The 11,568-nt window shown below is 29.1% G+C and overlaps 1 protein-coding gene across 2 annotated transcripts; it reads right to left on the bottom strand.

The window, feature by feature from the left end:
• Positions 1-8,044: 8,044 nt before the first annotated feature.
• On the bottom strand, positions 8,045-10,628 carry LOC131640483 (uncharacterized). Of its 2 annotated transcripts, XM_058910872.1 has the most exons (6): positions 10,021-10,628; positions 9,521-9,658; positions 8,860-8,986; positions 8,679-8,767; positions 8,458-8,552; positions 8,045-8,379 (listed from the first exon to the last, which is right to left on the bottom strand). In XM_058910872.1, the coding sequence occupies exons 3-6, from the start codon at positions 8,977-8,979 to the stop codon at positions 8,237-8,239; spliced, it is 447 nt and encodes a 148-aa protein (XP_058766855.1). In that variant the 5' UTR covers positions 8,980-8,986; positions 9,521-9,658; positions 10,021-10,628; the 3' UTR covers positions 8,045-8,236. The 2 variants fall into 2 exon arrangements, with proteins under 2 accessions (XP_058766855.1, XP_058766854.1); XM_058910871.1 differs by lacking the exon at positions 9,521-9,658 and having other exon boundaries at positions 10,021-10,620.
• Between the last annotated feature and the right edge of the window lie 940 nt (positions 10,629-11,568).

The raw sequence follows: 11,568 nt of genomic DNA on the forward strand, positions 1-11,568 counted from the left end.
CTCAATTTATAAATAATGGAAGAAATAGTTGAAATGGTCAATTGTTTGATCCCCAACAATAACATATATATATATATATATATATATATATATATATATATATATATATATATATATATATATATATATATATATATTAAAAAAAATTACATTGTTTACACAGAATATTAGTTACATTATTTACACATAAACTAAAATATAAGTTTTCAATCTACGAGTATAAATGTTTGGCAAATATGATTCATCATCGTCACGGTTATTCTTTGAGAAGAACAAATATGATTCAAGTTGAATGGTTTTGCACGGAACTAATTTCTAATATAACATGAAAAAGTTGGATACATAACATAAAATTTCATTCTAGTTAAAAGATAAGATATTATGTAAGAACATATAAACCTGGATCCAATTTTCTTCTGCACTTGCAATCAATCTCCGAGACCTAGGTTGCATACCAACTGGTTCTTTAATGGCAATTAGTTGAGATGGTGTTTGCGTTCTTATTGAATGTAAATGGTTTCACAAGATATCATCCAATATATGGAGTGGTGTTGTTTGTGTTCTTATTGGTTTAGAGGTCTTCTTGTCGATTGATGTGTTGAGAATATATTGAGCATTGTTACTTTATGAATGTATGGCATGGATGAGTTCTAGGATACTTTATGAATGTATAGTCCTCGGTTTTGACTAAACACGAGGGAAACTGTTATTTTTTTAATTAAAAAATAAAATAAAATAGGGACTTACCCCTCAGTTATTAACAAAACCGAGGAAATACATCATTTAATTTATAAATAAAAAATAAAAACAAATGCATCATTTTTTCTTCGGTTTTGGCATTTAACTGGCAGGTTAAATAACATTGAGTTTATTATATCGAATGTGGATGGTTTATTTCATTAAACAATGACTGAATATATAACTTCTCTCTGGTTAGAAAAATAATTATATGAACAATTGTGTCATATATGAAGAACAACTTACACGAATAAATGATTTTCTAGCATCCTCTAATTCATCATTCATCTCATACTTTTTAATTGTTAAAATCTCTTCAATCTTTCAAGTGTTTTATTCAACATACACTTCAACTAATTCATTCTTGAAAGTACAGATTTGATGCTTTGAAAAATGAACAAATATGATAGGATGTTGAATAAAAACTATAAGTATTGGAGATGTTTTAACAACTAAAAAGCATGAGATAAATGATGAGTTGCAGAATGCTTGAAAAACATTAATCAATGTAAGATATGTTTCAAATACAACATAATTTTTCATATGATTCTTTCCAAAATTAATTTAATAGGTTATATGTTCAAAGAAGGGTTAGTGAAACAAACAATCAGCTTTAGATATAATAAATTCAGTTCGACAGAACAAGATGAGATCAACACAAAAAACAGAATCTGAATATCAATATCAATACTCAAACTCAATAACAACAAAAATGTTAAAGAAAAATATTTTGGTTTTATGAAAAAGAAACGAGAGTCCTAAATACATATCATCTTCGTATTGAAGATGATATGTGTTTGAGATGGATCTCGTGTAGGCTCTCTTGTTCAAAGTTTTATTTTAAATTTAAGACAAGTGAAACTGAATGCTACATGCTAAAGATTTATATATCAGGAAAACAATTTCACCTCGATTGGGAAAAAAATCCAAGTTAAAAATGGCTTATTTATAGATTAAAAAATATATATTCAATAAAACGTCACTTTTAATTACATAAAAACACAATTTGATGGAGCTGGAATCGAAGCATGTATACTGAATTAGTTAACCTTCAATTTTTAGGAAAAACCAATAAAATATAGTATATATTTGTTTAAGAAAAAAACATAACGCTTACAAAGATATATATCTAATATCTCAGTTTTATGATATACAAGGTGAAATAGTTATCGGAAAAAATGAGTTTTTTAGTAGTTTTTGGTTTTTTGTTTGTAGCTTTTGATACATCTTGTTCTATTTTTTACATTTGTACTATATTGGGCTCATCCATAATTTCTCATTTTTATTATATATAATTATATTTATCTTTAAAAAAACAATATTTATATCAATGAGGGAGAAAGTAGTAAGGGTCAACGTTTTTTACATCATGAGTATTGAAAATACAATATCCGATGGGGTTGAATATGCTCTTAATAAATTGAAAGAGTATATAATAGTGCGGTTGATATATGTAAAAATGTGAATAATTAATAGTACGATACAATTCAAACATATTGAGATTTAAGCTTCATTTTAGAAAAACCACTAAAAATATCATGCATACACACATGGGTATGCAATAAAATCTAATAATTAATCCTCGCGAAGAATTAGGGATGTCAACGACATATGAAATGTTCGAAGAATGCTTCTCCATTCTCCGCCCTATCCTTAATTTATTCTTCATTCCCATCTCCAATTTTCGCCACGGGGAGATATTTACCCCATCCTCATCTCCGCGGAGATCACGGAAAATCAATATTAAATTTTTTTTATACTCTCTGATCAAAACTATGACACTAATATTTCGTTATTATCATATATTTAAAGAGTAATTACTATACGCACATTGAACAAAGAGCGTGATTGTTGTGGTGATGATGAAGGGAACGCAAAAGATGATGAATGGAGAAGACAAAATAATTGAGAAAAGAAAATGAGGAGACGATCTGTAAAATGTATTGGGTGCACTTTCTAGAGTTAGGTACTTGTAGTGAAACAATAGATTATACAATAACACATAAAAATAAAATGCTACACTAATGACTCATTTTCTAATACATTAATATTTTTTTATGTAAACTTTTATATTACATATTATACAAATTAATTTAAAAGGTGACATGACAATGTGTCGTCGGAGAACTTTTTCCTCCATCCCTGTCCCTACAGGAAAAAATCTTCAACTTCGGTGCTCCAAACAGATCATCCCCACATGAATCTCTATTAATTGATTCAAATTGACATCCCTACTAAGAATGATGATGTGGAATTTATTTAATTTTTCAACAAAATATTGTATAAATTGAAATAAAAATATAAAAAATTTAAACAAATTTGTATTTTATTAAAACAAGTGATATATATATATATATATATATATATATATATATATATATATATATATATATATATATATATATATATATATATATATATATATATATATATATATATAGGGGACGACTCAAGTGAGAACACTTGGTTATTATGAGAAATGAGAACAATGAATCACGGTCAATAAATTCATATAAATGTTTTTTCACATATTTTTCTTTAAAACAAATTTCATTTCTAAAAAGTTCTACTCCTTGAAAATAAATAATTCATATTTAAATATTTGATGTGTTTTTATTTTATTTTTAAACTATTAAACCACTCACTGTCCACATGCTTCGATAGTAAGTAAAGTTTTTTTTTTCCGTTTATAAGTAGGAAGTTGAGCTTTATTTAAACAAAGTTTCAAATTTCAAATTTTATTTCCTTTTATAAGTGGTAACAAGCTTTACTTAAACAAAGTTTTAAATTTCAATAAAAGTCTTAAATCTAAGGGGTTAAAAAAATCCAAAAACTTAATCGAACTACCGAACCCAACTGAAACTAAAATAACTGAACCATTATATTTGAGAAGTGAACCAAACCATAATGTAGAAAAACATTACTAAAATCGAATTGAAACTGAAACCAAAACTGAAACTAAAGTCAAACCGAACTTAAATTGAATTTGAAAAATACTTAAAACAAGTTTTTTTTTTTAAAATTGAATTAGAGTTTAACCGTTTGATTTGAGAAAATTTTTCTCTAACGGTTCAAAATTTCAAAAACAATATTAATAAATTAAAACGATTGTGTTCTTTCCTCCAACCATCCGGAAACATCGCTTCACCTCTTCTTTCATTGTACCGTAGCGAAGGCAGGCGGTGTGGGAGAAAGTCTATATTTGGTTGGGAGATGAAGTGGAGTTTAACTTGGAAGAATTCAAGAGCTTCGGTTGCATTCAAGAAAAGGTGAAGAAACACAACATTAGAGTTAAATTAAACTCCATTTGGTTAGCTATAATTTGGTGTATTTGGTTGATGAGAAATGCTATTATCTTCGAAAACGCTTCTTATAGCTTTGAAACGGTAATCTCCAATATTTTGTTTTACTCTTGGAGATGGTTAGGTGGTAGTGAGTCTATTTCTAGGACCTCCTTTTATAATTGGTATAAATTGCCTTTAAATTGTTTTAACTCTTTATAAAGTTTCTTTGTAAGGGTTGCACCCCTAGTGCGATATCTTATAAAATTGCTTATTAAAAAAAAAAATTAAAACGGTTCAGTTTTTAATAAATTAAAATGGTTCAATTTAGCTCGAATAAATTTTTATTATAATTCAGTTTGATTCGGTTTAACTTTTTCACAAATTGTCCTATGAACAACCCCACTTATATCCTATTCTTTTTATGTAACAATAACAAAGTTAATTTTGCGCTAACACACAGCATTTTTGTTGCGGCAAATGGATATGTAAATAATTATGGAGTATATAGATTGACAGTGATGAATCGCACCGAAAAGAATTCACTGGACCACTGCACTATCGAATGGATATGAAAATGATACATCATTGGTTCGCACTAAACAGTATTCCTCTATATGAGGCTGAAATAAATTTACCTTACATAGTATGGTATGATTCTCAAACCTAAGACACCCACTAACGTTACGTTTTATTGGCTACTGCTGAAACATAAATTATGATGTATTTTGACACGTGTCGACGAATTATCACATAGACAAGTGTTTGTTCATACCCTTTATTCATCTTGATACGACTGAGATTCATTGTAGTCCATAATTCTCCAATTTACACATTTGTTAATTATCAGCCGTCCGAATAAAATCGTGTTCTAATTTTTTTGTTGTTGACAAAGATCGTGTTCTTAAATTATTAAACAAAAATATTAGAGAGTAAATTTAAAATAGAATTACTTAATAGTTAGACTTCAAGAAATTTGTTAGGTATTTAAGAGTTTTATTAGAAATAATTTGTTATCTTTGCAATTTATATAAATGTTGGCATCTATTGTATTTGAATTAATATTAGATATTGAAAGTAGTTTGTTTAATTTCTATTATGGTATTCGAAAAAATAAATTGGAGATGAAGAATATCCTAAAACTGGAAAGAAAGAATATGGGCGTGATTGAAAATACTGCATAAACAACAACATGCTACATAATAATTTCTGCACCTATTAATTACATACCTATTTCAACCGTTTGTTAACTGCCTTTTTGGTAATACTTCTATTATAACTTCATTTTTCATATTATTCTCTTCTAATTCAATTCGAAATGTTATATATTCAGTAGGAGTTGGAAAAACACTCAAACAACATATGATTTAATAAACTCATCTTTTATGACATGTTGACTGAACAATGAAAGCTGCAATGTACAAAGAATAACATTAACAATAACATACCTCAACAAATACATCAGAAATACCAAAAACATGTATAAAAAATCAACTACTTACCTCAACATACCTCAACAAAATCATCATCATACCTCAACAAAAACATGTATAAAAACCAAAACAACAACTTACCTTAACGATATAACAACATACCTCGCCAAAAAGCATCAACATACCTAACCAAAAACATTTACAATAACCCAAACCACAACATACGACCTATAAAAAAATAACATATGTCAACAAAAACATCAACATAACTCAACAAAAACATCAAAAATAACAAAAACACCAACAACCTAACCAAACAATGAAATAACTAAACAAAAATCCACAACATACAACCTATAAAGGTTTACCGTCTCAACAAGAAAATTAAGAAACCATAAAGAACAATTTTGAACAACAACAACAACATAACTCATAACATGAATCGTGGAAATGTTTGACGTGACTGGAATTTGTAGAGTAAGTAAAAAAAAGTTAGTTTTTTATTTTCACCTTGCATGCATGTTTCGTGACACCTTTCCTTGATCCATACTAGTTGGAGAAGATATGTTGGAGTTTTATGAAGTAATTATGTGCAAACCTTAATGGAAATTAGGATAAGGAGTGAGAGAGATGTTATGGTTCTATGTTGGTGTTCTGTACAGAAATGAGAAAAATTTCGCTTATATATAGGTAATACTTTTCACCACAGTTGATAGTATCACCCATGATGAAATGATTATAATTAACACGTATGTCGGGTGTTACCGAGGTACATTTCACAACGGTTTCTACTACAACCATGTTGAAAAGTAGTTTAATTTTAATATGATTATAAAAATTAAGGGGACCCACCCTTTTGGAAATGAAAAAAAGAAGAGAAATTGATGTGTTGAGATTCGAATGTGTCGTTCTTTAACCTATCTAGACTGTTATTAGTTTGGAATGTGATGAAGAGTGTTTTAATAATAAAAGAAAATAAAGGTGCCTATAGATGAGTTATTACTTCGGTGAAATAAATGACCAAAGTAAGAAGATGTTACGAAATATATATTTTGTAGTATTATATGCACATATAACCACTTTTGTTGTGATTTGTTTTCTTTATTAGTGTTACCTTTACTATGGGGTTTTGATTGACTTAGTTTTACATGTACTAATGGTGTTTATGACAACATGCCTACGTCCTTCATATCTTTGCATGACAATGACTAAAATAATATGGTAAAAATCTAATCATTGTTGGAAGAAAGCATTAAATGATAACATGGATTTCACATATATGATTAAAATTAATTATTCAAAGCGAACTCGGCATTGTTTATTCATCTAGGTGGTCGTGTGTTGGCTTGTTAACACTAGCTCTGTGATAGGTCACAAGTATACGGTTATATCGAGTAATATAAAGAGTTATCATTATCCATAGAGACCAAATATCACGTAGTGTTATCTATTGTTTCTATGTGTATCTAAGGTTATGCAAAAACTAGCTTTTGTGCAAAAAATGAAAGATAATGAATTTAATTCAATATTAAAATAAGAGTCCAAAACAAATATTTCTCTAGCAATTTTGCTCATAGGACTCGCAACACCTAATCATAACAAAAATTATGTTTTTGTAGAAAATACTAAACTAGTGATAGCACCCACTTTCCTCGGCGTGTCACCAGACCTTAAACCCGCAATGCTTTCCTCTAACAATGATTAAAATTTTCACCATATTTTCATTCTAAGTGCTTCTACTTTCATAGCAAGTCTTTAAAGTCTTTAGTTTTTTTGAAATAGAAACTTCTAAATAATATTTTCATTCTCGTTAATCTTAAATATCTACGCTACTCGCACGAATTCTATCAGCAAAATAGTCCTCGTGTTTCAGACTCTAAAGTAGACTACTGAAACATGGTTATTAAATAAATAGAATATGATTTAAAGATTCCATCATAGAAAATGATAAAGAATTGAACCTGAAAATAAGGTGTTGCAATAGGTAGCTTTTACCAAGGAATACAAAACTACATAATGAAATTACAGCAGAAGAAAAATACTTGAAACTTGAAACTTGCATAAAACTGAAGTGGAGAATTTTGTCATGAATTTAATGCAAAATAAAGTTTGGACCCCTTACAATTTGTTACATCCTTGTTTTAATATTTCTCCTAGCTCTTAGTGGTTGTTAGAATAAGTAAAAACCATATAGAGAAAATGCTACAACTGTTGGAGAAAAACATGGAAAATGATATTCTGGAAGTCATGACGATCGTTATGTTCCAAGATGAGTTTCCAGTGATGATTTAAAAATTCATATTTTAAATTCATGACGGGCGTCATGGAAGATGACAATCTGCCAGTCATATTTTTAAATACGAAATTTGATTCCATGACCGGTGTCACTCTATGAATCATCTGTGTTTATTGGATTATCATTTATTCAAGGTCACCTGCATTCACCAAGTTACAAATATTCACGTTGGATCTATTATGAGCACTGGCTGTCTATTGTGCTGACTAATATATATTATCTCTATTATGCCGCATTAACTTTGAGAAGTTCATTTTGACGTATTTTCTTCTTTATGCTAATACACCATTATACTGTTGTGCAGTAAAGATTCTAGTTTTATTACACACTTTAGAAGTGTATGTCATTGTTGTATTTTTTTTTTTGGGAAGCAATAAGATTTCATTAAACCCAAAAACAGTTACAGACAAGACATCCCTCCAATTAACGGGTACTAGCAATTATCATACATTTTTCACCATTAAAATGATATAAATCTATTGCTATTTTTATTCTATAATAACATAAAAGAGTATAATTAAAATTACATAAAATATATTATTTAAATTCTCTTTCCAAGCCAACGAAGTCTCATCATCGAGTATAATTTCCGGCTTTTTACGGGGAAAAACCCACACAACACCTTCAAGTCCTGCATCACAATAATTCATAGTTAACAATATTATAAAAAATTTAAAAAGGATGAAAATATATTAGATTCTAAACACACCATTCATTCTTCTTGCTTCTTTTTTGGTTAGATTTATGACAAATCCATTCCAAATATTCCAGTTGAAGGTGAGAATGGGCCTTGATGCCGAGTCACTAAAATCATAGACAAAAACAAGTTAGAGAATTCTGTATTCAACTTTGTGTTGGATAAATAATAATTCACCACAATAATATGGTTTGCGACTAATTGATTATCTAAAAGTGAGAAAATTACGTCACCTATTAGCAGCTTGATGTATCAATCTATTGTATCGAAGCAGCAAACCAGATTTATTTTCCGAATAAGGTTCGGTAAGGATAGTATACATCTGCATTTTTAATTCAACATATGTCATGATAAACAAAAAATATGAAATAAAAGTATTGAAAACATAAATAAGGAAAATTGATAACAACTTGCCTTCAGGTCATTTTGTTGATATGGTGAATAATATTTGACCAAAACTAACGTGAATAGTGTGACTACCGTTACGCTGAGGAGAAACAAAATGATACTGAAAGTCACAGACGTGCCCTTCATTGTAAACCTAATATTGAAAACAAAATGTTAAAAGTGAAAAATGTTAATAAATTTCACACAGTTATAAAACCTTTTTTATTTATAAAAGTGAACAAACAGTCAAATTAAAATTCAAAAAGAGAAAAAAAACTGAAAAAGATGATAAATCAAAACAAAAATTACTCACCTGGGTTCAACGATGGTGATACTCTAATAAAAGTTTAACTAAAAAAACTAATATTTGTAACTAAAAAAAACTACTAACTATTCTAAAAAAACATTTTTTTTTGGAGTTTTTTGAAATATATTGCAAATTAAAATAATAATACAAATATTAGATAAATAAAAAAAACAACATAGAAACATGTGCTAAAAAAAGATAATAAGAAAGAGATACAAATAATAAGAACCATGGAAACTCAAATTCGTGAAACCAAACCCAACAACTAGGACTTTGGCAGCTTTATCGACCCAACAATCTACTCTAAAACATCTGCTAGTTGAGACTGACCAATGTTTAAAATCCAGAATAAAAAGATCAACAAATCTCTAACATAGAAACCTGATATGAGGATGAAAAGGTGATCAATTCTATAAGATCTCAAGCGAGCAAAGATAGGAGATCTTGGATGATTATAACTTCAATTACACTCAGACAAGCAAAGATAGAAGCTCTCCAACAAGTATGGCTTTGAGTTTTCTGGAGAATATAGCAGCAAGTTATATGGTGTTTAAAGAATGCACTTTAGGTGAGAAAAGATAAGGTAAGGTCAGGCTTGAGTAAGACCTATTCTTTATTATAGACTTATTTTCTAGCCAAGCCATTTTAATAGTTTGATATGACCTAAAACACTACTTAAATTCCTGTTTCACATTAAAATTTCAAATATTCCATTTTACCTAGAAAACAAAGTCTTTTTATACTATTTAGCTCATTTTCTAATATATATATATATATCTATATATAGAGACTGACCTATCGAATAATTTCGGAGGCATCATAAACATACAGTTAAAGCATACAACGATTCGAATTCAACGAAAGCAAGTAAAGGAGAATACCGTCTCGGATGTTACGAGTTCCTCTCAAATCCTTTGAAGCTGAGCCGAATTGTTGCGGTGAAGGAGATTTGTTGCCGATCCAAAGGTCTAGGCGTTGAAGCTGTTGGTGCTGATCGAAGGTTGCCTTTGTGCGCTAAATGTTGTCGAACGTTTCTGAATCGAACTCGCAAAAGCTTGTTGAAGATTGCGGATCCGAAAGTGTTGCAATCGGTTGAGGCTCGTGCAGATGTGGTGTTGTTATTGATTCGGTTGTGAAGCAAGTGGAAGTCGCAGTGATGAATTTGTTGAGAGTTGTGTTGGTGCGACTTGCGAAGGTGCTATTCTGATACGTATGGATTTATTATTGTGCTGATAAGGAAAGTTTGTGAAGGTTTTGAAGGAAAGTTGTTTGTGGTATGGTGTGAAGTTTTGGTTTATCTCTCTGGTGAGTACTATCTTGGTAGTCTTGTTATATAGGTGAGTGATTAGGGTTTTCATGAGAATTTTGAGAATGAATTGAGGATAAGTAACCTAAAAGTAACCTATTTTTTCTTATAAGGATTTTTTTCTTATGATAAAAGTTTGAAGGCACGTCTTAACTGATTTCTTTTTCAAAGTGATGATACTTCAAAAGTAAGAAATATGAAAAAAAGAGAGAACACATACATTTTAAAGTGAAAAGTTAATTAGTGTTAGAACGTGGATGAGTTATTAACATTGTGACTTAGACACTTAGTGGAGTGATGTAGTGGAATTGAATATGAACTACAAAGCATAACTGTAATTCATCATTATACCCAAAAACTTCTCACACTACATAAATTATTACTATAATAACTTCTCACAAAATCCCAGTGATGTTCTCTCTTATTATTTTTGTTATTTATTAATTAATTAATCGATGAAAAATTTATTATTCAAAGAAATAGAGCATGATTATAATTAATTTGATGATTTTTATTTATAATAAGAGTTGTGATATTAAATTTTATTTAATAAATTAATTGCTAAATTTCACAAAAGAGAGGGGTTTAGAAAGAGTGGTTCGTTTAATGGTTTTTTTTATTGTTAAGCAAGATATATTTATAATAAGAGGAATTGAAAGGACAATGATTCATGTTACGATGATAAGAGATGTTTTTGGTTCAACATTTTTGCAACATGGGATAACGTGCTTTCACTTTTGTTACTTAATCTATGAAATATGTCGTTTTTAGCGTGCTATACTCATCAACTGATGGCCACCACCCGCGTCTCTACTTTTTCAGGCCACAATGCAATATTAGGGTTGCTTGTAACTTTGTCTTCTTTATTCTACTTAATCTAAAAATTGACTAATGGTCTATTGTGAAACACATCAATCTCTTGAAGTTGAACAATTTTTGAAGGACTAAATATATTTGACTCTTTCTATCCATCTTGTAAAACAACAATCTCTTCCTTTCTGTTTAAATTGTGAGTTTATTTATTTTTTTAAAATTTTTTTACTTATTATTTTCCTTCGTAAAATTCAAAATACTGGATTATTCAAAATATTGTAAATAAAAATGGTAAATAAGGGAACACTGC

The sequence above is a fragment of the Vicia villosa genome, unplaced genomic scaffold (genome assembly GCF_029867415.1).
Source record: "Vicia villosa cultivar HV-30 ecotype Madison, WI unplaced genomic scaffold, Vvil1.0 ctg.003162F_1_1, whole genome shotgun sequence".
In the NCBI taxonomy this organism is placed as follows: Eukaryota; Viridiplantae; Streptophyta; class Magnoliopsida; order Fabales; family Fabaceae; genus Vicia; species Vicia villosa.